This window comes from Chiroxiphia lanceolata, chromosome 18, assembly GCF_009829145.1.
Source record: "Chiroxiphia lanceolata isolate bChiLan1 chromosome 18, bChiLan1.pri, whole genome shotgun sequence".
Taxonomy (NCBI): Eukaryota; Metazoa; Chordata; class Aves; order Passeriformes; family Pipridae; genus Chiroxiphia; species Chiroxiphia lanceolata.
Genome location: NC_045654.1, coordinates 1,709,209 through 1,735,373, shown reverse-complemented (window position 1 = coordinate 1,735,373; position 26,165 = coordinate 1,709,209). Strand labels below are relative to the sequence as shown.

General features: G+C 50.8%; 1 protein-coding gene across 6 annotated transcripts in view; it reads right to left on the bottom strand.

Annotated features, from left to right (window-relative positions):
* The window catches only part of ASCC2 (activating signal cointegrator 1 complex subunit 2), a 45,785-nt gene extending 19,975 nt beyond the window's left edge, over positions 1–25,810 (bottom strand). The window contains exons 1-16 of one of the 6 annotated variants that reach the window (XM_032705600.1): positions 25,626–25,810; positions 22,057–22,152; positions 20,610–20,768; positions 20,093–20,263; positions 18,083–18,212; positions 16,052–16,119; positions 14,377–14,487; positions 13,405–13,517; positions 10,887–10,961; positions 10,238–10,345; positions 8,541–8,609; positions 7,786–7,860; positions 7,211–7,391; positions 6,475–6,689; positions 4,841–4,960; positions 871–1,092 (exon numbers count right to left, since the gene is read on the bottom strand). In XM_032705600.1, the coding sequence (XP_032561491.1) occupies positions 871–1,092; positions 4,841–4,960; positions 6,475–6,689; positions 7,211–7,391; positions 7,786–7,860; positions 8,541–8,609; positions 10,238–10,345; positions 10,887–10,961; positions 13,405–13,517; positions 14,377–14,487; positions 16,052–16,119; positions 18,083–18,212; positions 20,093–20,263; positions 20,610–20,768; positions 22,057–22,137 (1,898 nt within the window). In that variant the 5' untranslated portion in view covers positions 22,138–22,152; positions 25,626–25,810. Of the gene's footprint in view, positions 1–870; positions 1,093–4,840; positions 4,961–6,474; positions 6,690–7,210; positions 7,392–7,785; positions 7,861–8,540; positions 8,610–10,237; positions 10,346–10,886; positions 10,962–13,404; positions 13,518–14,376; positions 14,488–16,051; positions 16,120–18,082; positions 18,213–20,092; positions 20,264–20,609; positions 20,769–22,056; positions 22,153–24,309; positions 24,436–24,471; positions 24,827–25,625 lie in introns of those variants that run through there. The other 5 variants (XM_032705598.1, XM_032705601.1, XM_032705597.1 and 2 more) reach the window with 5 other exon arrangements.
* Between the last annotated feature and the right edge of the window lie 355 nt (positions 25,811–26,165).

Sequence of the window (26,165 nt, the reverse complement as noted above, 5' to 3'; positions counted from 1 at the left end):
CACTAATTGTTTCTGGGGAGAGTGAGCACCTGAAACAAGGGAAAAGACCTGGATGGCACACTAACAGGCAAACCACATAAAGGATTTAAATTGAACCCTCACCACACTTTAAGAGGGGAAAAAAAAAAGGACAAAGGAAGCCCAAAGCTTCATTTTGGTTTGAGGTTAAGAACAGTGACATCTTCATAATACAGAATTGAAAAGGCTGCTTTCAGACAAGTGTTAAAGCAGCTTTTAAACCACATGTTTTCTATCCCCAACTCGTATTTCTAAAACAAATATTCTACAGCCTCCATCCCAAACTAACCCTTTGCTTCCTAAAAGCTGATTGTCTGCAGCTGCCAGTCCTTCTGACAGTGCTGAGCAGCCCATGAGGGTTTGAATTCCAGCTGTCAGCACTCAGAGACATCAGAGGGGACTGGCAGGGAGAAGTCCAGTCGTACAGTTCCCCAGATTTTGAAGTTTTCCTTTGCTAACCAGCTGTTTTAGGTTGCCCAGCTACCCTGACTGTCCAAACTGGCCTGTTTTTCCCTGTTGCAGGGTGGTTTCCATAAGCAGAAGTTTCAACACAATGGCAAGTTCTCCAGTTGGTTTTGCTGATGAGCAAATTTGCAGCTGGATTTGAGGCAATGGCTGAGTGGAGGCCAGAGAATGCCCTGGCACAGGCCACGGCAAGACTCTCAACCCACAGGAGAAGGGAGACCCAAATGTCAGAGAGAGAGCAGCAGCAGAAACCAAAGGGGTGGTTTGAAGGTGGGGTGAGGACACACGTGCTCATGGAGGGGCAGAGCCCAAAGCCAGCACTGACCAGGTTTGTGGGACCCACACAAGGCCGTGGTGGTTCCCACCGGGCTCCCCTTCCCCACCCACCTCCTGCTGATGAGCTCATCGTCCGAGTCGGCGTCGTTGGCCCCCACTTGGTTGCCGTCGTAGGTGTCGTCGTACTCGTCCTCGTAGTCCCCGTAGGGCTGGGCCTGCCCCGGGCCCAGGGGCAGCTCCTCCACCACCACACTGTACTGGCTGTACCTCTCCCTCTGCTCCAGCACCAGGCTCTTGTCGTTCACCAGGCTCCTGGTCGTGTCCTTCTCCCTCCTGCACAGCAGCACAAAACAGGGACAGACACAGGCAGGGTGTCACAACCTGCCCCAGAGGGTGTTTTTGCCCCTGTTAGTGGGAGATGAAGCAACACAAGTCTCTTCTCCAAGGCCACAAGCACTCCTTAGACCCACCTGTTTCCCTGCTGACTTATGGAGTCATGGAATGGTTTGGGTTGGGAGGGACCTTAAAGCTCATCCCATCCCACCCCCTGCCATGGGCAGGGACACCTCCCACCAGCCCAGGTTGCTCCAAGCCCCGTCCAACCTGGCCTTGGACACTTCCAGGGATCCAGGGGCAGCCACAGCTTCTCTGGGCAACCTGTGCCAGGGCCTCCCCACCCTCACAGGGAAGGATTCCTTCCCAATATCCCATCTAAACCTACTCTATCAGTTTGAACCCATTCCCATTTGTCCCGGCATTCCATGCTCCTGTAAATAATCCCTCTCCATCCTTCTTATCAGCTCCTTCAGGTCCTGGAATTAGGTCACCTTGGAGCCTTCTCTTCTCCAGACTAAACAACCCCAGTTCTCTCAGCCTTCCCTCACAGCAGAGCTGCTCCATTCCTCCCATCAACCTGCTCTGGACTTGCTCCAACAGGTCCACGTCCTTCCTGTCCTGGGGGGGCCCAAATCTGGATGGAGTGGTCCCAGTGGGGTCATTTGTCCACTTTGGCCACTCAAACCATCCACTCCTGGCTTGGAACAAAGTCACTCTTAAGCAGAAGCCCGGGAAGATCCCACAGCAGATCAGAGTAGGAACTGGAGGCCACCACCACCCTTTGAGACAGGGAGGAAGCTTTTCCAGGAGGCCAAATGCAATCCTACTCCAGCTGAAATGTGGTCAAGGAGCACCAGGAGAGCCACAAACCATGAGTGAGGATGAGAGTCAACACAACTAACAAGGCAAAGAGCAAAACAGTAGATAATGACTGTGATTCAACCTCTCAGAGCACTGCAAGGGCTTTGTTTTTTAAGTTTAGAAGGCAAGTAAATTATAGTCATTTTAGAGAAGGGAAGAGCAGGAACCAGAGGTGTTAAAAAGCAGGCACTGAGTGTCTCAAGCTGCACAAGCATAAGCTCTGAACTCCTATTTTTCAGACCAGATAAGTACATATTTACAGAAGAACAACAAGGGATTCCACTGTCCGGCATTCCCAGGACAAATTGCAGCCCTCAGAGTCCAGGAGGAACAGGCACCAGTGGATATTACCACAGAAGGAACCTGTGCAGGGCAGTGGCAGTGACTCAGGAGGGGACAGACTGAGGTGACACAGCACCAGGCAGTGGGGAGGTGATCCAAGCAGCCTGATTTCCATTCAGAATCTCCAAACAAAGGAAGTTTGCAGCTCAGTGTGGTTCCCTCTCTCCCATGACTCACCATTCCAGGCCTGCATTCAGCTGCACAATGCCCTCCCAAGCATGCAGTGAGTTCACACATCCCCAGGCTGGGATCACTGGGATAACAGCTCCTGTGGGCATTCAGCACTGGGTAATTGCTTCCTGCCCAGCTGGTCTGGTGACTGCAGAGCTGTGTGAAATGGCACCAATCCCAGGAAAAACAGTGGGACAGCTCCTCTGGCCCCACGGTGCTGAGGGCATGCTCTGACTTAGGAGACAGATTCAGCTGAAACAACTAAGGCTGGACAGGTACAGACAAGTGGGATCACTTTTCAGGATCAGCAGAGTCTGTGCTGGTACATTCATTTCCTCACGCTCCTTTCCCTCCTCATCCTGCCTGGATTTCTCTTTCCCAAGGACAGGCCCTGCCCCAAACTGTTCACAGTGGCCAGTGCAGCAGGACCCAGCCTGCTCTGGCTCTTTAAGTGACACCATGCTTAGCAACAGACTGAACACAAGAGAATTTGGTGAGCAAAAGGCATTAAGAAGGAGGGGAAAAAAGAGAAAGAATTAAATATTGATACAATTTCAATCCAAAGCAGATCTCAAACTAAGCCTGGAGACTCTGTTACTCCAATGCTTGGGTAAAACATCAGGCTTCTTGCTGGTGGAAGAACCACTGAGGAAGTGGGATTTTCAGTGCTGAAAAGACATTCTGGGTATTTATGGAGTGCTGAGTGTTAAATCCTGGAGAGCCAGGTACCACAGCTTATCCTTGGATTGAGTTAGATGTGGTCAGCTTTGGGTGGAGGGTGTACAATGGTCATATCCACATTTCAAACCACTCAGACCAGAAATAACGTGCCTGGAGTCCTGCAGAGAGTTCTCAGTGTAAAAACTGTTCTGAAATGAAGACACAGCCTGAGGGAGGCCAAAAGACACCACAAGAGCAGCAGTGAGTGGATAATCCCAAGAGTTCATGTAACCACAGCGGGAGAGATGAGAACTTCCCAAGGAGTGATGGTGCCACTGGAGAGAAGGCTCAGCCTCCCACACAGCTGGAGGGCAGTGCCGTGGGAGCAGGGCCCCCAGCCCAGCCCAGGGATCACCCACAGCTCCCAGAGCTCTCCAAGTGATCTGCAGAGGGAGCTCCGAGCAGGTTATTCCAGCCACTGGGTGCTCTGTGCTGATCCCGGGGCTCTCTGGCCTTGTCCAGCTGCTGCAGCAGCTGCCCAGCTGTGCAAGGCTTTGGAGACAGGGATAAACCAGGGATAAACACCCGTGCACACCTGCCTGCACTGAGTGAAGCAACACCACGAGGAGAAAGGTGAAGTCTGTGAATTCTTAGCCATGGGATGTGTCAAAAGTCCTGGCCAGAGAGAAAAGAAATCCCTTTCTTGCCCAGCCAAACCAGGACCAGCACAGTGGCACTGCCCTGAGAAGCTGGACTTGGGATGAAAGTGGGTTTCTCCTGAGAGGCTGATGCAGCTTTGCAACCAAAACTGGGAGCTCTCATAGTCTCATGTGGCTCAAACTCCACCCAGATTTTTAGCTGTCTTCTGTGTAATTACATCCCAACATAAAGATCACACTTGGCTGGTTACAGACAGTGTTTAGAGTGTAGTGGAAGGTGGAACAAGATGGGCTTTAAGGTCCTTTCCAACCCAAACCACTCTGGGATTCTGTGATAGGACTAAAAAGAATCTGAAACAAGGGAAACACATTATAGAGGCAGAGTTTATATCAAGGGGAGCCAGCACCTAAATCTGCATGGAGTGTGGCACAGCACCACACACCAAACTGGGCACAAAGCAAAGTAAAAACTGGGGGGGTTTTATAGAAATCCCTGCCCCTTGTAGGGAGACTGGACTAAGTGACCTTTAAAGGTCCCTTCCAACCCAAACTACTCCACAGCTCCAATGCCCTTGTGCAGGAGCCTCACAGCAGCAGGAACAACACGAGGTGTCTGAGGCACTCAGTGTTATCAGATTTTGAAGTAGATGGATATTGAAGCTTCTCTTGGCTCTAAACCAGATCATTATTTATTCTCAGCTCTGAGTCACAATCCCAGGCTCAGAGATGGTCCTTTTCAAGGTTTTGTTGTTCAGTACAAGTTTAACATTAAGCCCAAGGAGCAAGAGCCTGACATTACAAATGAGCTTGGCAGAGCCACCTCCAGCAGCAGACACAGCAAAGCCAATTAGGAAAAACACCACCTGAGACCAACACCCTCCTCATACTTCACTTTCCTTTCCCAGACACATGGGTGGGAAACATTTTTGATGGAGCCTCACCCCCTGCCAACACACCCCTGCAGGAGGTTTGCAGGAGATATAAATGTGCAGGTTCACAGGGATTTATTCCTCCTGACACACAGAGTTAATGAGCAGGGACACGACACTCACCTCTTGCCTTTCTGTATCCGAGACACATCCACTGAGTCCCTGCTGAAAACATCAAACTCATCATTCTGGAAAACATTACAGCGGGAGGTGACCAGGGGAGTAGGGTCTGGCTTCAGCTGCCTGTTAGAAAAAACAAGGGAAGAGAGGATAAAAACAAAGGTGAAATGAGAAAGACCAAATCCTCTCCTCCCTAAGCCCCTGGTTTATCCTTTGTCAGTCCCAAAGTCATCCAGAGCACACCAAGATCCTGCCCAAGGTTCTGGGTCAACCTTTCACTTCACAGCTCTAGTCTGAGCTACAAGGCAGCTTCCAAATCTAATCCTTGTGGGGAAACTAAAGCAACTCCCAGAAAGCCAAAAGGAAACTCTGCTGCTCCTTTCAGAGCAAGTCAAACCCTGCAGCACCACGGAATATTCAACAGACTGCCTGCTCTCCACACTGACTCAGTAAAGACAAACACTAAGTATGATGAATTACATGCTGGAAAAAATTCCAATAATTTGCTGATGATGATTGCAAGATATTTATCTCCCTGTGGTTCCTCCTTAAATCCTTCTCATGGCTCCAGGTTTACGTTTGTTCAACTTGTAAGACAAAAGGCTGTTCTCTGACATTGATTTTGGTGTGCAGTGAGCTCAGCTGGGCAGCTGCAAACGCTGCTGTGCTCACCCATAAATCAGCAGGGATCAGAATTGGACATTTCCTATTGAAACAACAGCTTTGTTTCAAGATGAAAAAGGCAGGGTGGGAAAAAAATCCAGCCCTATCTCATTTAACTGCTGGCTTTGCAGAAAAACCAACCCTTCCTTAAGCTCACCCTGCACCGGTTGTGCCAAAGTCAGCAGATCTGATTTGGGAGCACCAAGATTGTTGAAAAACTAGGATTTTTTTCCCATAGTTTTTCTGATAAAGATGCTTCCCTCTAACGCAACAGTGAGACAGTCTGCCCACTCCTCCATGAAATGTGAACAAACAGCACATTCACATCCTGACACTCCATCAGGAACTGCTGGTGCAGCACAAAAACACACTCACAGCTGCAGACAAACTCCAGCAACTCAGTCCTGCCACCAGCTATCAACCCCTTGTACAACACAGGCAAGCAGGGCAAGCCTGGCAAGTTTGTCAGAGGACACATAAAAATGGATCTGAATTCCCAGTCCCAACCTCTCTCTGGTCTAACTTCCCTCACAGAGCAGCAGCCTGTTGGATAACCACGTCTGACCCTGCAGGGTGAGCTGCAGCTGAATTAGCCCCTTCCCTGCAGGACACCTGGGATTTCCACACCTACCACCCAAAACTCTCCAGCAAAAGAACTTCTGAAGGCAACACATTCTATTGCCCAGCCCAGTGTCCCAGTGATGGAATTTTAATGGTGCTTACTTGAGCATTTAATGTACAAGCAGTTTTGTCCCTGTCACAAATCACAGCCCAGAACCTGCTCTACTCAAACCCTGAGCAGAGAACGTTCCACCCCTGGGCAGAAAGCTGATGGCAGGGGACAAGGAGAAGCTCTCACTGCAGTTATACACCCCAAAAATACACACGTGTAACTTCTCAGAGCTCTGCAGGTGCTGAGCCTTCAGTGAGAACAGTGTTAAATGCTGAACAACCAACCACAAGTTGGGTCACACCTTTGCATCCTTCGGTCCAGCTTGTCCAAGTGTGGCACCAGCTTATCTTCCAGAATGTTGTTGATCACCTGCTCTGTGTTGTATCCATACTCCTCCAGGCAGGCCAGGATGAATCCCTCCCCGAGGTCAGGCAGCAGGTCCTTCACCTGGGAGATGAGGGAGTCCAGCTCCACGCCGGACACGCGGGCGACGGGCGCGGCCGCTGCACCAGCACACTGCGGGTACCAAACTGGGGTTACTGGGCAGGGACAGCAGCTGAGGGCAGGCAGGAGAGCTCAGAAACAAAGGGAGAGCAGCAGTCTGGGCTATCAGAGCTTAAACACACAGAACTCCAAGACTGGAGTCAAAAGAAATCAGCTGTTTGGATCTGAACACAGAGTTGGGCACACGAGTGCTTTTGTCAGTCCCCAAGCCAGCAAGAATCCCTTCCTCAAAGCTGTGCATTTAAAAATATGCACATGAACTGCAGGGCTGGGGCGGAGTATTTGAATAATCCCCAGCAAGGGAAAACCCAAGCCATGGGAGTTACAAGCCATTTGCTGAGAGATAAAGCAGGATTCAGGTGTGGATTCAATTCTCATTTCCCAAGGCATGTGGGGCTGCACTGAGACCCAGGGAAGGTCAGAAATGACACCAAATCTCATGTTGTCTCCAAAACTGACCAAACCAAGCCTGTCCTCACAAAGAACGAAGGGCAGGCAGAGCAGAGCCCTGTCCCACCCAGAACTGTACCCACCTCATCCCCTGGTGCACAGGCAGCTCCTGGATCCTCCCTGTCCTCAGCAGAGCTCTCCACTATTGCTGATGCTCCAGTAGATGCTGCTGCTGGATCTTTAACAACCTGTCCTTTTTTCCTGTCCACCCCTTCCCAGGCACTTTCCACTGCCTGGAGGATATAGGCTGTCCTGGTCTCGTCTCTGAGAGCAGAGTTAAGGACATTCCTGGGTGTGCGTGCTCCGAGATCACCTTGGAGTAACTGTGATTGTCAGTGGCTCCCAAGCCTGTGCCTACATCAACACCCATGGAATGGTTTGGGCTGGGAGGGACCTTAAAGCTCATCCCATCCCACCCCCTGTCACGGGCAGGGACACCTTCCACTACACCAGGTTGCTCCAAGCCCCGTCCAACCTGGCCTTGGACACTTCCAGGGATGGGGCAGCCACAGCTTCTCTGGGCAACAACTGCCTCCCTCTCCTTTTTTTTTTTTTAAGGGAAACTTTCCAGCACTTGTTGCAGCTTAACCAGAGGCAGCAACAGGGGAAATGTCCCTGGTGTGAAGAACCCAACCCCCAAGGTGAGAGCAGAGGATACAGAGTGGAGGATGCCTGCTGGAGCAGACTCACATCGTCCTCAACGGGGAACAGCTCGTCGTAGTCACGGAGAAATCTGAGAATGCAAGTTTAATCAGCTGAACTCGATTAATTACCATTCCCACCCCTGCTGTGCCTCCCTGACTGCCTCAGCGCTCGGGTAGGAACACACAGAACCTCTCACCCAGCCCTGGATTCCTGCCAGGCCTGATTTTGCTCCCACTACACTGCAGCAACACTCCCCCTAGGCCCTCAGAGCCAGCTGGAACACCCTCAGTGTGAGGGGCTGTAACCCAGTGCTGCATTACAGGGAAATGTGCTTTATGGTGTGAACGTGCTCAGAATGCCAGCACAGCCAGGAGGACGAGATGGAATTCCCAGTTCTGCCACTCACTTTGCATGTCCAGCATTAGTGTTTAATATCTTCCTGGTGTGGTCACCCCAGCTGGAAAGCACAGGTCACTAATAACAGCCTAACTTGTCAAGGGAGCTAATGGCTAAATTGCTACTCTTCTCTTTGAGAGCCTGGATTAAAGAGAGTGAAGAATAACATTCCTCAGTGTCATGCAGCATCCTCCTCACCTTTACGATGAGAGCTGTGCTGCAGGCTGAAATCCTCTCACTGCAGCTCTCCCAACTACTTGGAATGATTTCTAACTCCCCAAAGCCTCATAATGCTGTCTCAGGCAATCCTGGTGTAAAGAATGGGGGAGGAAGGAGGTACCTCCCCTTGGGCTCCTTCCCAGCCAGACTCACCTCCTCTCCTGAAGCACTGAGGTGAAGATCTGTAGAAATTCCTCAATAAATGGCTGAATATTCTCACAGCTGCAGAAAACACAGCAGGGTGAACACTCAGAGCTAAGGCTGCCCCCCTGCACGAGCTCCATGTTCTGCCTCACCAGCCAAACCAGTCACACTCACACACCAAGGCAACACCCCATTTAAAAACAGATTCCAGGCCACTTTTGGGCTTTCACAGGAGCAAAGGGTCAAATGGAAACAAGTCCCTCTTATGGCTTCAGCAAACATTTCAGGCAGCTACATCTAAAGCTGTATCACAGTCAGAGTTACAAGACAGGCTTTACAAATAGTTTGATGCCTCAGACTTGCAGTGAGCAGAAAAGGGTGTGTGGTGCCTTTGTAATTGCGCCTGTATTATATGTCTTGGGATTACAGCAGTGAACCTCCCAGAAAGTATGTGCTCACCTGTGCAAGAGCCTGTGCCAGCAAACTCCCATTGCACCCCTGGTCACAGTGCCCAGACCTCCCCAGCCCACCCCCTGCCATGGGCAGGGACACCTTCCACCAGCCCAGGCTGCTCCAACCTGGCCTTGGACCTTCCAGGGATCCAGGGGCAGCCACAGCTTCTCTGGGCAACCTGGGTCAGGGCCTCCCCACCCTCCCAGGGAAGGATTCCCAGTATCCCATCTATCCCTGCCCTCCTGAAGCTTAGAGCCATTCCCCTTAATTCCTCTGAAGTATTTACAGTCCTTACAACTGAGGGATCTGAACACGTTACTCTGGTTTGTTGATACTGTCAGTATTCCAGTGGGTGCTGAAAGCCAATCCCAGGGAAGCAGGGGAAAGGCAAGGCTGCTGTTGCCCCTTGAAGGATTGGATTTACAGCACAGACAGACTGAGGGATAAAGCCCAGGTCACAGAGGAAGTCAAGGAAGCAAATCCAGTCTCATAAGGAATCGTGGGGTGATTCTTGGGGGTGTCCTGTGCAGGGCCAGGAGCTGGGCTCAGTGGGTCGCTTCCAGCTCAGGATACTCCGATTCCATGAATTCCACAAATAAACTGCTCATCTTGGACAGTTCCACTGCTGCCAAAGCAGGGGAAACATCCAAGCAGAGCAAGAGCCCCAGAGCCCAGCAACCTACACCAGTTTCAGCACAGGTGAGGAGAGACCAGCCCAAGGGAGCACTGGGCTGGCAGCTGGGATCCAGGTTCTTGGCTCTGTCCCCACTGTACAGTTTTGGGTCACTTCACTTCTTTTCTTTAAAATCAGGTTAGTTTATACTTGCCGTCCTTTTGAGATTACTCAGCGCTATCAGTTAACAATTTTCCCAACAGGAGTGGGGAAGAACTAGATAAAGGCAGCAGTATCCAGGTTTAAAATGACTGTTTTCAGTGATCTCTAACTCTGCACCACTTCTACTGTGGGGTCTCAGCCAAGGTGTCTACACACACAATTAGAATTTGCATAAACTGAGGTTAGAAAGCTCCTTGGACCACAGCTCACCACAGAGATTCTGGACCAAACAGCTTCATCTGGAACAGTCCTGATATACAGGACAAGAGAATTCTGATCTCAGCCAAGTCTTTGGCTGCAGCCCCAAGACAAATAGCAGTATCTGCTCATTTTCTCCAATAAATTTGTAAATGAGGAAACAGTTTCCCCCCCCAGCAATCAGATACCTGGCGAGGAGCACAAAGCCAAGTGCCAATACCTGCTCTCCAAGATGGGCTGCAGACAGACTTGGTTTATTAGGATGTGAAAAGCCTCTATCATCTTCTTCCTGGAATGTGAAATCCTCCTCCACAAATCAGCAAAAACACTTCAGAGAGAGCAAAAGACACTGTTGGTGGCAGCACAAGAATCTGTAACACACCTTCATGCCAGAGTTAACCTTCTAAAAGAGGGATTTCATCAGCAGAATCACTTCCTTGCTGCAAAGACCAAAGATTGGAGCCACTTCACAGGCATTAAGGAAAATCCATGCTCTACACAAAGCTCTTCTCAACCCCCAGTTGTCCTGACAGCTCCACACAGGATACCCCCAGTGTACCAGCACAGCCTGTGCCTTCCAATGAGGCCAAGCTGTACACAGAGATATCATCCCTGTTCTCACACTTGGTTACAATTGGAATGCACCTCCCATCAAATTCCTTCTTACACGGCACTGAAAGAAATGATTAGTCACCCCACTGCCCAGGAAAATTTGGAATTACAGGTGTCATCTCCTCAGAGCTCTTCGAAGCAGCACAAAAAAAGGGACAGAAAGACTCCCCAGGGGTGGGTAAAGCAGAATGAATTTTTAACTCTGCCCTGGGAAGCCTCTCTGAAAAGCCAAGGCCAACCCCTGCAGCCATTCTCACCTGTTATCCTCATAATGCCTCTTCTTGATTGCAGATTCCAGCTCAGGAATTGCCAGTTCATAAAATGAAGCTAACCTGTAGAAAAGGGGGGAAAAACCCAGAAACTGTCAGCTGAGGCTCCAAAAGTCATTTGCTAAAAGACAAATCAAATGGCTGGTTTCATTAAACCCTCCTCACCAGCAGTACTAATTAGCATCACCCATTTTGTTATTTTTTTCCCCCAAAACACAGGCACATACACAAGAAAGAGCAGTACTGGAAGGAAATCACACTCTCAGGAAATCATTGAGGTGCCTTTGAAGAGGTAGGAAAGAAATGCATTTGAAAAGCACCCTGGTACTTATCAGACCCATCTGCCCAACCCAAAAACATCCCAAACACAGACCTGCAAAGAGCCAACAGACACAGAATCATAGAATTGCTCAGGTTAGAAAAGTCCTCTGAGACCATCGAGTCCAACCATCCCCCAGCACTGCCAAGGCCACCACTGACCCACGTCCCCAAGGGCCACATCCACAGGGCTTTTAAATCCCTTCAGGGATGGGCACTCCACCCCTGCCCTGGGCAGCTGTGCCAGGGATGGAAGCCCTTTCCATGAAGGAATTTTCCCAGTATCCAACCTGACCCTCCCTTGGCACAGCTGGAGGCCGTTCCCTCTCCTCCTGTCCCTTGTTCCCTGGGAGTACAGACTGACACTCAGCTCACTACACCCTCCTGTCAGGGAGTTGCAGAGCCAGAAGGTCCCCCCTGAGCCTCCTTTGCTCCAGGCTGAGCCCCCCCAGCTCCCTCAGCCCCTCCTGCTGCTCCAGCCCCTTCCCAGCTCCGTTCCCTTCCCTGCACACGCTCCAGCCCCTCCGTGTCGTGAGGGGCCCAAAACTTAACCCAGTTTGAGTCCTCCCCGAAACACCCCGTCCCACTCCAACACCCTCCTGGCCCTCCTGCTGTGCGCCAAGCACTGCACATGAAGTGGGATATCATTCCCAGTCAAGCCTTACTGGCCTTGCTGTTCAGCTCTGCTCCAGGTGGCAGGTATCCCACATGCTGAAGGTATCCCACATGCTGAAGGCCCAAGAGGATGTTCCAAGAGGATGGGGCAGGGAGGAATCACAGAAAGTTTGGCCCAGTTTCCGTTCCAGGCAGCACACACAGACCCTCTCCTTCAGGGACAGGGCACCAAGAGATCTGGAGAGATGCCCTCCCAGAACACAGCCAGCACTGCCTCACCAGCAGGGAGATGATTCCCAGCACTTTGCAGGAAAGTCTGGCTGGACTCCAGCAGGAACATTCTGTCCATGTCCCTCATTAAGAGCCAACCACTCTAAATGAGTGTCCTTGAGGCAAAAGTAGCAAAGCTGGTCGATACTTTTAGCAGGGGAGAGGAATTAGCAAGTGCCAGCAGATTGGCTGAGCTCAGAGGTTCCAGATGACACAAAAGAGTCCTTCCTCCCCACATTCCAAAGCCCGGGTCATTTGGCCCTACTGAGGATGAAAATGTTGCTGCTGTCTCACTGCACAGAGATGGAGACTCTTTCAGCACATCTCTGACATCAACAGGAGAATGAAAAGCCAAAGGTTTTCCCCCTCTGAGTGCCCAGGCATGGAAGCAGTGCTGTTTGCCAGCCCAAAGAGCCACCAGCAGCCCAGCAACCTGCTCTCCTTCCAAAATCCAACGTGGGGACAACACCCAAGGAGGACAGAGAGCAGGTCACTCAGCCTGTGCTCCCTAAAGGCTTCAGAGCTCTGCAACTTGACTGGGAGCAAAAGTGAAACACAAACCTATGTTTGCTCACACTAAGCAAGCAAAACAGGGGAAATAAGGACAGAAAATTAACACTTCACTCAATCCTAAACAAGGGATGGTGAAGGCAAGACTCCACAAGGTGATGTGGGGGTTGAAAGCACCTGGAGCAATGTGGGAAGGTGCCACTAAAGGACCTGCAGCCTCTGTGGGACAAGCTGTGCTGTCTGGACCTTGAGCCCATCCTGACTCATCCCCACTGTGCTCCAGAGCTGCACAGGGAATCAGTGCCAGCCCTGCTGTGACAGGGCTGCCTTGTCACCCTCACTCAGCTTTTGCCAGGCCTCAGTAATGCTCTCTACCATAAGACTTGGGTATAATATCAAACAAACCCACTTGTTTTCAGCCCTTGAAGGACCATGACTACAAAATACTTCCTGCTTCCCTTGCTTGGATCCCACAGCAGGAAGATCTTTATGTCCATAACTCGTCCCTCTCCACCCTTTGCAGAGCACACCAAGTACTGTCCAGCTGGGTTTTGAAGCTGTCATGGATGCCTGGCTCTGGGATCACTCACAGTGCTGAAGGTGAATATATAACAGCAAATCTAGACATCCCTATCCATTTATTCATTCTGCTGCGTTCCTGTCAGTGTGAACCCAGCAGCCTCTGCATTAAATCTGTCTTCTCTTAACGAGGGAGGGACTGGGACAGGACACAGCAGCACATTCAGTATTTTCACTTTGCCAGGACAAGCTCTGCCTGCAGAGCAAGATGTACCTGTAACAAAACTCGTGTTTTTGGAAGGTCTGGCAAGCCAAGGGGAAGACATCAAGAAAGGCCCAGAGTGTTGTGCAGGTGTCACATAAATACAGCACAATGTCCTTCAGCTCCTGGGGGGGGAAAGAGCAGTTACTGAGGGAAGAGCAAGTTTTCCCAGGAACACAGTACATTCACCAACAGGGACACAGCATATTCAGGCCAGGTCTTTTCCTGACTGCAGAGTCTAAACTATAAACATGTTACAGGGTCTGGGGGCAGAGACAACATCTCTCCTAAAGCCTCCTAAACTCCTTTAAACTCCTAAACCCTTCAAAGATCTGTAAGGCAATCCTAACTGCTTGCTTTCATTAAAGGCCCTGTGAAATTACAGGAATTCTCATCAGATCTTGTTCTGGACAGTGGCTTTGTTCTCAAAATACCCTCCACACATGGAATTCTTCCCCATGTAGATGGAAGCACTGCATGGGAAACAGAAACATGGGAGTCAAAGGGGTGATTTCAGCAGCCTGATCCAGTGCAAGATGCTTTTCCAGGGCAGCTGAAACAACTCTCCCCCCCACCCAAAACTGAGTGACTAAGATTTTGTAGACCATTCTCACTGACAGGGGCCTGTCTTTGTACAGCCCCCAGCACCTGAAATCCCTCTTAATTAACTACAGTTAAAGTACATCGTGGTTAAACACACACTCCCGAAGGAAAAAGCCCAGCTCTGCTCACTGCCAGGGTTAGGGGGACACTTCTGTCAGATATTCTGTTACATTATGAGCTGCTTAAGCAAAAAAGTTGCCAGGTTTCAAACCTCTCCCCTTACAAGGGATGTGGGTGACATGCACACAGGCAAAGCAACCAGCTCAGGGTGGGAAGGTTTGATCATCACCTCCTGTGACAGTGAAACAGTGACACGGAACCACGAGCTGTGTGAGCCACAGGACGGCACAAGGGGCACAGCCCAGGCAGGAGCAGCCCTACCTGGAGGGGCATGTTCCCTGCAGTCACACTGACTTTCTCTTCCAGCTTCTGGGGCTCAGCAGAGGCTCCTTCACACTGCAAACCACACTTGTGCAAGATGTTGTTGAACACCTAAACCAAGAGACAGGGCAGTGTTAGCAGAGAGGAGCAAGGCAAGCTTTGTCCTGGGAACAACCACTGCCCATCCCAAATGCAACTGGGGACTGTTTCTGTAATACCTCCTGTTTGTGAGCTATTCCCAAAGCCCTCCTGTCCTCCTCCCTGAGGCTGGCAGGGCAGATTTTGTGGTTCTTTTTTACAAGCAAAGGTTCTGGGGAGGAGCTGCCAGCTGCAATGGTGACCAAACCCACCCTTCTGCAAACTGTTCTGATATGGTAGAGCACAAAAAGCAAATGGAATCTCTGCTGCCCTCCCCAGTAATTAATTTGAAGGCTTGGTCTTACATCCCAGGATGTTTTTAAATTGTGGCATCCCCTCTGAGATTTACCTCCAACAGTTTCTTAACACATGGAAAAAAAAAAAGAACAATGTGGGTTTCCAAAACATCAAGTGACATTACAGGGGTCTTGGGGTAAATGATACAGAATTGTGGAATCATGGAATAGTTTGAGTGGGAAGGGACTTAAAAAATCATGTAGTTCTGCTCCCTGCCATGGGCAGGGACACATTCCACCAGCCCAGGCTGCTCCCAGCTCCGTCCAGCCTGGCCTTGGACACTTCCAGGGATCCAGGGGCAGCCACAGCTTCTCTGGGCAACCTGTGCCAGGGCCTCCCCACCCTCCCAGCCAACAATTCCTTCCCAATCTCCCATCTATCCCTGCCCTCTGGCAGTTTGAAGCCCTTCCCCCCTTGGCCAGTGACTACATGCTCTTGTAAATACCTTGTGTTTATTTTTGTGCATAAGGCAGCTTTTTGAGGACAAAACATGACATTTCAGGGTACAAAGACTTCAAGGCACCTTGACTTCCCCCTCAGGCTGAATGTGAATCCTGCTTGCTCAGGTTGGAGAACATAAAAGCTGTTTATATAAAGGAAAGCTGATACATGGAGAGGTGCTAAATAGCTTTTGCACGGCCCCAGAGCACCCCTTGCATCAGATTTTCCCTTGCTCCTGAACCTGCAGTGTTATCCCTAACCCATTCTACCATGTTAAGCTACCTCTGATGGTTTCTATTTTGTTGATTTAAGTTTAATTCTTCCTCTGAACTGCCCAATGAAAATTCCATGAGATTCACTGCAGGGAAGGTGAGAAGCTGAAGGAAGATGATGGGAGAGTCATCAAGGAATAGTTTTAGATAAAGGCTCAAAACCTCCCTGAGACACATTAACGTAAAATAGGGAAAGGAAGCAATAGCAAAATCAAGGGAGGTTTAGGTTGGATCTCAGGCAAAGGTCCTTCCCCCAGAGGCTGGTTGGGCACTGCCCAGGCTCCCCAGGGCAGTGGGCACAGCCCCAAGGCTGCCAGAGCTCCAGGAGGGTTTGGACAACACTCTGAGGGACAGGGTGGGATTGTTGGGGTGTCTGTGCAGGGCCAGGGGTTGGACTGATGATCCTTGTGGGTCCCTTCCAACTCAGGGTATTCCAGGATTCTATGAACTGCCTGCCTACAACTGTTCCCTTCCACTCTCCAAGCCCTGCCACAGTTCCAGAGGAAATCCCAGCAGGAGAGCAGTACCTGGAGGACAGTGGGCAGAGTCTCATCCAGGTCACCGAAGTAACTTGGCTGCTGAGTGAAGATATTTTCTGAAAAGGGGAAGGAGACCGTTTCCATTAGTTCAGGCACTGACACCAACGAGCAAATTGGCACCAGAATATTGTACCTGTGACATGGTACCCATGACATTGTACCCAGGACACTGTACCTGTGACACTGTGCCTGTGACATTACTGACACTGTGCCTGTGGCATTACTGACACCCCCCAGACACAGCTCATGACCCCATAGGACATGGGCCCAGCTCAATCCTCAGTCCAAGCACAGGCCCTGCTCCCAAAAAGCTGCTCCATCAGCCCCCCAGTGCCACTGGAGGTGCAGCAGTGGGAACATGCTCATGAGAGCAGAGCAAACGAGGTGTCAGATGATTCATGCTCCAGGGGCTGGATCAATGAATAATGCAAATACTATCACTGAACATCCCCAGTTCCTTTATTTGACAACTGGAGTTGACTTTTAATTACTGATAACAGTTCAGCACACACTGGAAATGTGCTGCAGAATATTTCTTAAAGGTAATGAGGCTTTAGTAACACCTGCTATTACATTACTAGGGCTCCATTATCTTTACAAAATACTCCACTGAGTAATGCCGTGCCATAAATCCTCACCAAGCACTGAGGCTTCTATTTTCCTGGGAATTACTGTTCAGACAATGAAAATTAAGAGTTTTCCAGCAAGCACAGAGCTTGGGCAAGAGTTATGAGACGAGTTTCAGAAAAATTTAAACCCTGAGAAGAACCTAAAGTTTATGAAGGTATGAATTACAGCCCAGAACTGCTCATGCCATCATTGTCACAGCATAATGAAATAACCAGGTGGGCAAATCCTTGGCCACCTGTGTGCAGAGTTATTGTGTGGCACTGCAGAGCATAATTCAAAGGAGGTTTCACACACTCAGGTCTTCTTTGGAATATTTTAAACCCTGGATAATCTAAGCTTCAAATCTCAAAGAGATCTATCTATCTTGTCATGCCTTTCTTCCCACCTCTGAGGCCCAAGAGAGGAATTTAGAGTAGAAGTTACTGAAAAAAAGGATAAAGGGATTAAAAATGCAAAGGTTTATCTCAGCTTTTCTGGCTGGAAATCTGGCTGCATCACGTGATCTCTAACACCTCTCTTGTTAGTGAGCTCAGAAATGAGACAAAAATAGCAAAGAAAGGGGAAAGTTTCATCCCATGAGCTTCATTCAAAGGGGGTGAGTATTTACTAAGAAGAGCTCACTTAATCCAAGCCCAGATACTCTTCCAGCTGTGCTCAGGTGACATTAAAGATCACAGGCAGTTGCCCTGTGAAGGGAGCACAGGATGAACACAGAAGTTAAGTCAATGTGCTCCATCTTCATCCCTCAGGTTCTGGCATCTACGGCTGAGACATTCCTGACTGTCCCTGCCACTGAGGCTGTGTGTGCACACAGAGAAATCCAAGGATAAGCACAGCTTGAGCAACACTCTGAAGTGTTTGTGGTTTGGAGGCACTAAATACATCAATGTCTGCTTTGAAAATTCAAGTTCTCCCACTTCCCAGAGCAGAGGTTGCCTCACGCTGAGCGTTTCACTTGGCTCCCAGCTCTGGGAACAGAAGCACTCACATGAGCAGTTGGACTGTGCCCCAGCTCCCAACCCTCCTCCCTCTTTGCCCAGGAGTTGTTTGCTCCTTCTCATCTCTTTCAGGATTTTACAGAGCCCCACGTTCCTCTCCCAATGGCTGAGGACACGTTTAATTGCATGGGAAAGGACTGAGCCTTGGTTCAAGCCTAAAAAAGCAAGAGCCCAGCTCAGGGCAGCAAAGCATGACATGATGTTTCCTTGGCATACATGAAGTGCACAAGAATAAAGAAAAGCACAGTCTGATCTAGAAATGACAGATCCTAGTTGCTACTGAACAATTCATTTTCAGAGTGGTAACACTGATATAAAACCCCACTTGTCACTTGTCATACAAGTAAGGAAAAGCTTAAGTGCAAGAAGTTGTTCCTTGGCTTTAACTAACCAATCATCTTCTGGAGCAGGAGGCCATTTCCTTTCCCAAAAAGCACACAGAGATCCAGAATCTTGGGGATGTCAAACAGGAAGTTGTTGTAAATGATTTCTCCAAAGACAGAGGGAGTGATAAAATGTTCCTACAAAATAAAAAAACAGGAGTAATTTAAAGGATAATCCCCACCTTGCTCTGAGGTAACTCCAGCATTACAATGACACCCCTAAAAACCTCTCTCAGAGGAGTGTTAAGGGTCTGGTTTCAGAGAAGGCAGCAGCTCTTCTGTGGAGACATCCACTCCCACATTCCCAGCTGCCTGCCACTGCCACTGATTTCTTCACTGTGAAGTGAATCAATCTACCTAAAAGTTAAACCAAAAATGTCCCCACAGTTCATGAGTCCCCAGCCTGGGGACAAAGAGCTGAGCTGGCACAGAACAGCTCAGAAGCAGGAGTGAGTGACCAGGCACAGGCACAGCCTCCCTGGCACTCACACAACAGGTCACAGCCTGAGGTTTTTGGACCTTGGCAGAGCAGCACCCGGGCACCAGAGATCACAGAATCAGTGACAAGCACGAAAAAGGCCCAGGAGCTGCAGCTCTGTACCCTGACTGCTGAACACTGTGCCAAAACTCGTCACACTGAGAGAATTTCTTCCAAAATTCTAGATGAAAAAAAAAGGTCTGACACTGAGAAACAAACATCTGAAACATGACTTTGGATTTCCAGAAGCCAAATTTGCCAGTGACAGCGAATGTTTTCAGTTCTGGTGAAAGGCAGGGCACGTTCTCCCTGCTGAAGCAGAGGGACAGATCCAGTTTCCAGAACTCCTGCATGACAACAGACCATTCATTCCCCTCAAATCACTCAGCTGTGAAATGGTTTCAAATGCTCGCCTGCCTCTTGGAGATGTGAGATTTAATCAGACCCTGGAATGAAAGACACCACAGAGGTGTTGAGTGCCTCTGCTGAAGTGGTGCCAGCTGCTGGATCCAGCATTCCTGCTACCTGCTCCTGTCCCAGTCCTCCAGCTCCCACCACGAGCCCTTTCTAAATATTTTATCCCCAAATAACACATCAAGAACCAATGAGGAGATCAAGGGAGTAGTTGCTAAAACAAAAAGTGCCTCATCCATCCTGCCCAAAGGCCTGGTGAAAATTCCACAGCTCCTGGTGGGAGTTGCACTCACACCATTAGTGCTGAGTGTGTCTTTAATTATAGAATCCTGGAATGGGTTGGGTTGGAAGGGACCTTAAACCCATCCAGTGCCACCCCCTGCCCTGGGCAGGGACACCTTCCACTAGCCCAGGTTGCTCCAAGCCCCGTCCAACCTGGCCTTGGACACTTCCAGGGATGGGGCAGCCACAGCTTCTCTGGGCAACCTGGGCCAGGGCCTCATCACCCTCACAGCCAACAATTCCTTCCCAATCTCCCATCTCTCCCTGTCCTCTGGCAGTGGGAAGCCATTCCCTGTGTCCTGTCCCTCCATCCTTTGTCCCCAGTCCCTCTCCAGCTCTCCTGGAGCCCTTTTGGGCACTGGAAGGGGCTCTCAGGTCTCTCTGGAGCCTTCTCTTCTCGAGGCTGAATGCCTGATGATGCCAAGAAAACAGTAACTCAGAGCAACTTCACTGTGTCCAAAACTTGGGGAAGGTTCAGGACAGACGGGTATTAGCCCAGATTCTGTGACACTGAGGGAGGGAACACTCAGGGTGGCCTGAAGAGCCTGTTCCATGTGGCCACACAGAGCCCAACTTGATCCTTCTCCTCTCACCATGACATATCCCTCCACCACACATGGATAACTATTACTTAAGGAAGGAGATCCAGGCAACCAACTAAGGAATCACTGCATAGTTCAGATACTTCAGCTCTGAGTGTTGCCATCTCCACACGGAAAATCAGCCCAACAAAAACACCGGGGACAGGAACACCACCGGACACACAGGGAAGAAACAGGATTCCTTTCTCTAATTCCCTTTTTCCCCTGAGCTATGCAGCCCTGGGAGGCAAAGCAACATTCACCTTGGACTCCTTGTGGGTGGACATCCTAAGGAAGGTGAGGAAGACGCTGTGATGGAGGGATTTCTGCACATCCTCCACCTCTGGATGGCAATCCCACATCCCGTCGAACTTGCGGGGGGCACGGCACAGGTAGGAGTCCAAACACTTCTGGAGGGTCTCATCAAATATCACCTGGCACACGGAAAGACAAGGACATGGGAAGGAGGGAATCTCACACGTTCATAGGTTGAGTTCATGAACAGCTCAGTTAAGTTTAAAAATGATCCAAAAAACGCTTAAAAGTGCTAAAAGGATTCCCATATCCATCAAATACAAGCAAACTCTTAAAATCCACAGTGGAAAATCCATAGGGAAATACTTTCTTTGCACTCTAAGGTGCAGTAATTGAAATTAAAACATTTCCCAAGTGACACAACAAGCACAAACAAATCTTTATGGAAATGATTTCAAGCTCATGGCTTTCACAAGCACCTACAGGATCCTGCTTCATCTTCAGTGTCCACAAAACAACGATTACCTGGCACCAGAATTTGTCATGAGGCAAAGCCAGGAGCCAATTCAGGTCATCTGCAATGAACTTGGCTCTCTCCAGGAACTCCTCCAGCAGAGCAGGGTCCCTGACAGCAGGAGGGGGTTTGTAGAGCACGAAGGACCGATCAGCTTTGATGTCTGGGTGCTGCAGGAAGCAGAGACATGGAGCTCAATCCCCACACCAAGCCAGGGGAGTGCCCAGTTACCACCTGCACTGCCCTGGGAATTCCCCAGGAAACACAAAGTTACATTTTAATACAGTTTGACATTCACGGAATCACGGAATAGTGTGGCTGGGAAGGGACCTTAAAACCCATCCAGTTCCACCTCCCACCAGCCCAGGTTGCTCCAAGCCCCATCCAACCTGGCCTTGGACACTTCCAGGGATCCAGGGGCAGCCACAGCTTCTCTGCCCAACCTGGGCCAGGGCCTCCCCACCCTCACAGGGAAGGATTCCTTCCCAATATATAACCTAAGTTTCCCCCCTTTCACTTTGAGCCCATTACTCCTTGTCCCAGCCCTACAATTCCTGATGAGAGGAACATTCAGTTCCCTGGTAACTTCCCATTTTTTAACCCTTCAAGGCAGTGGGTTTGTATCTTGATTTACCAGCAATATTTCCTTGATAATTTGGTAATGTTGCTCCCTGCTTTCTATGAACCAAAGCCTTGCAAAGCAATCCTCCCACACCTTCAGAACAAACAGCAGGAGCTTCATGTCAAGCCTTTGAACTCTCTCTTTTTCCTCTGAACTGGTTCTTGCACAATATTCCATGAACTCAAACTGACACAGCCATCAAACACAGAAACACTTCACTTCCCAGGGTTACTGACCAGGCTCTGCCCAAATCCTCCCACCTTAGAAGGAGAATTACAATGAGCAGCAGCTCCAAGCTCTGCCTCGTCCCACAAGTGTGTTCAGGGTGGTGATGGTCCCACTCCTGCAACATGCCCAGAAGGTTCTCTCCAGGCCTTATTTCTGGGAGAAAAGGGTTACTGTGGGTTTAATGTTTTGATTTCATCCAGCTGAAGGCACAGGGTGGGAGATCACGAGTGGACTGATCCCAGAGCTGCAGCTCAGAGCTAAAATTGAGGCAGGGCTTGCAAAACCTCCCCGAGCATCTCTGTTGCAGCAGAGGTTACATCACTGATAAACTAATAATTTTGTTCCTTAAAAGAGAGGATCTGGGAAAACACAGTTTACCACAGATGTTGAACAGAGTTAGTTTGGTTGTTGCATTTTGGGGTTTTTTGTTATGGTGGGTAAATGAAATTTCAGTTATCTGAGTGCATTAAAAAAAAAAGATTTATTTAACAGGCAAGCTGAACAAATTTCATCCTATCCCGGACCAAGGGGTGGTTTTGCCCAAGTCTCAATATAAGGCAATTATTTATTAAAGTTGTTGTTTGGCTTTCAGGAAAAGCAGAGCTCACCAGTGCTGGCAAAGTTCTCAGCTTCCCTGTCTTGGGATCCCTTTGTGTCAGCTGGAGCTCATCCAGAGGCAGTGCTGGCATCCTGATGGCTTGTTCCTGTCCCCAGCAAACAAAAGCAGCACAGGAGGCACTTTACAAGGTCAGTCAGGCAAAAGCACAACAAAAGAAGCTGCAGCCTGGCTCTAACACACACACACACACACACACACAGTGGCTGCAAATACAGTTCTGCAAAGCAATTTATACCAGCAACTGATACCCCACCAAAAGGCCAAATCCTGAGGGAACACCCAGGATTCCTGAGGGAATTCCAGAAGAAACCTGTAATGTGGTGCTGTACTTTCATCCCTTTTCCTTACTGGGAGAGCACAGGTATCTTCCAGGACAACAAAGAGCATTTGGGGACACTGCTCAGTATGGAAATTGGAGATTTAAATGTGGGTGCTGGATGAACTCTCTGCCTTTGCAGCTTCTTTTAACACTTGCAGTCCATCTCCTGACAGCACAGCCTGCAGAGGGAATCCAAACACAGCCTGCATGGGCTGTTAAGAGTATTTTTGGTGTTTCTGAGGTAGAATCACTCAGCACTCACCCAGACAAGGCACCCAGGCTGAGCCCACACACAGCATTCCCTGCCCTGCCAATTCCCACGTGCTCCCTAACCCATGGCTTCATCTTCCACAGCCTCTGGGGGCTCAGAAACGTTTCAACTGACTTTCAGAAATTAGCTGGAAGTCAAACATCAGAGTAACTCAAGAGAAAGTAGGTTATGGGCATAGTTAAAAAAGTTCAGACATGACCTGCAACTTTCAAATTTTGTGTTTAATTTCTTTAGGGGGGCTTTAGTATTGAGTTCTGCAAAATGATAGTAAAAAGTTCTGTTCTTGTTAAGGTCTAAGGTCATACATCTCCTGATATGTACAATTAATGCAGTCACACTGATTGGGCAGAATATCAATTAAAACAAGAGAAGGGTCTCTACAGCTGAACAACTGATTCAGGAGCATGGTCACAGTTTAGACACCAAGTGAGAGAGGGACATTTTTCATTCCAGAGGATTTGTCACCTACAGATTTAGGCAAAAAATTGTGTCATCTCACATTTTAGAGCTCAATTTAAAAAAAATACAGTAGAGCAACACCAACACGCACAGCTTAGAAAACTCAATTATGTCTTTCCGGGGAAGTTTAAAAATTAAAATGTTGACAAAGTAACAATTTTTTTTAAGATACAAAATTTCTTTTGGGGAAAAGAGAAACAAAACCAAAACTTTTCACCAGAATAAGCCAAGCTGGTTTCCAGTTCTGGTCATATATTTAATTTGGCACTTAACATTTCTAGAGTCATTCTGAGAACTGCACGTAGAAGGGTGTGTTTGCAACGAGGAAAAACATGCCAAGTGTCTCATTTCCAGCCTGCCAGGCATCCAAATGTCCAGTCCAAGTCAAAAACATCTTGGAAAAGACAGACCCCTGGCCAAAAGCTTATTCAGCTGGAGAATAGAAGAAACCTGAGTATGGAATATCCTCAACACAGAGAACCATTCCTGATCACCCTCATAAGCTTTTCCCCACTCAAGAAGTTTGGTCTGAACTACAAGCCCATGATTATTCTGTTGTGCCCCATGATTTCAGGCACAGGGAAAAAGCCAAACAGCCCTGACAAAGAGCACAGTGAACCCAACTTTTGCCAGGGAAACTGATGTTCCCAGTGCCAGAGGCTTTCTCTGTCCTGCACTTCCCACGAGATGCACAGACATGGGGACATCCAGGGTGAGGTGACACCTCTGGGGCTGTGGGGCCCACTGTGGCAAAGCTGGCAGAGGGCAGTGCTGGGGCTTGTCACGGATTCATGGAATGGTTTGGGTGCAAAGGGACCTTAAAGCCCATCTTGTTTCACCCCCTGCCTGGGCAGGGACACCTTCCACTAGCCCAGGTTGCTCCAATCTGGCCTTGGACACTTCCAGGGATCCAGGGGCAGCCACAGCTTCTCTGCCCAACCTGGGCCAGGGCCTCCCCACCCTCACAGCCAGGAATTCCTTCCCAGTATCCCATCTGTCCCTGCCCTCTGGCAGTGGGAAGCCATTCCCTGTGCCCTGTCCCTCCATTCCTTGTCCCCAGTCCCTCTCCAGCTCTCCTGGAGCCCCTTTAGGCCCTGCAAGGGGCTCTGAGGTCTCTCCGGATCCTTCTCTTCCCCAGGGGAATCCCCCCAGCTCTCCCATGGCCCAGACACTCCCCAGCACCGCCGGTTCACCCCGGCCCTGCCGCCACCGCCGCCCCGGGACACGTCCCTCTGTCCCGGTCCCTGTCGCACCGGGCCCTGTCCCGCGTGCCCAGACACTACCACCAACTCCCGCTACCCGCCACAGCCGCCCGAGCCCCGGCACCGGCACTCGGGGGGTCCCAGCCCCGGTACCGGCACACGGGTCCCGCGGTGTCCTGTCCCTGTCCCTGTCCCAACCCCTGTCCCAGCACACGGGTGCTGAGGTGTCCCTGTCCCGGTACCGTCACACTCCGTTCCGTGGTGTCCCTGTCCCGGTACCGGCACACTCCGTTCCGTGGTGTCTCTGTCCCTGTCCCGGTACCGGCACACTCCGTTCCGTGGTGTCTCTGTCCCGGTACCGGCACACTCCGTTCCGTGGTGTCCCTGTCCCGGTACCGGCACACTCCGTTCCGTGGCGCTTCCGCGGCCGAGCGGCTCTTCCGGCACCGGGCGGAACTACCGGGGCTGGGCGGGCACCGGAGCGGCTCCGCCCCGGCCGAGGGACCGGCCCGGGAGCGGGTCTGGATCGAGGGGCGGGAGCCGGGATAGGGCCCGGTGTGGATCCGGGGACAGGAGCCGGAATCGGTCCCGGTGTGGATCCCAAGGGACGGGAGCCAGGATCGGGCCCGGTGTGGATCCCAAGGGATAGGAGCCGGGATCGCAGCCGGTGTGGATCCCAAGGGACGGGAGCTGGGGTCGGAGCCGGTGTGGATCCCAAGGGACGGGAGCTGGGATCGGGCCCAGTGTGGATCCCAAGGGACGGGAGCCGGGATCGGGCCCAGTGTGGATCCTAAGGGACAGGAGCTGGGATCGGAGCCGATGTGGATCCCAAGGGACGGGAGCCGGGATCGGATCCGATGTGGATCCCAAGGGACAGGAGCCGGGATCGCAGCCGATGTGGATCCCAAGGGGCGGGAGCTGGGATCGGGCCCAGTGTGGATCCCAAGGGACGGCAGCCGGGATCGGATCCGATGTGGATCCCAAGGGACGGGAGCCGGGATCGGGCCCGATGTGGATCCCAAGGGACAGGAACCGGGATCGGAGCCGGTGTGGATCCGGGAATCAGGAGCCAGGATCGGAGCCGATGTGGATCCCAAGGGACAGGAGCCGGGATCGCAGCCGGTGTGGATCCCAAGGGACGGGAGCCGGGATCGTGCTGCCGTGACCAAACGAGTGGGTTCAGCCCCAGACCGGGCCGGCTGCCGCCGCGGGGCCGGGGCAGTGACACCCCGTGACTTGTGCTGGGATGGGAAGGAGCCTCCAGCTGTTCTCCCTTTGAAGGCAAAGCAGCTGGTCCAATAAATCACCTTTGTAAAGAAGGAACCCCCGATATCTCAGTGGCACTGCCCCGTCCGGGCTCACGGGCAGGGGAAGGGGTTCTGCGGGGACAGGGACCGGTCCCAGCCGGGGACCCCCGCGGCCCCTGAGCGGTTCCCTCGGCGGTGACTGCCCGGTGCTCCTCGGGGCGGTGTCTGTGCCGTGCAGCCGGACACTGCGGGACAAGGGCAATTCCTGTCAGTTCACAGGGGCACAGGTTACATCAGTCACGCTTACACGGCACTAAACCTCCAGGAATCGGGCGCTTCTCAGCCCGCGGAGTGACACGGGCACATCCAGCCGTCACTAATCTGTGCTCCGAAGGGTCCTGGCTCTCCCCCGTGACCACAGGGAACTCCTCCTAAACTTAGAGTCCAGCTTTAGATGGCAAAGTGGCCTAAAATAGAAACCACGCCATGGCCTGTGTCATGTGGCTGATCAGGGATGGGCTGGAAGGAGGTCCCTGCTCCCAGTCCCCCGATCCTCGCGGAGTCCGGACAGCCGGGGTTGTCCCCGCTGCCCCGCTGTGT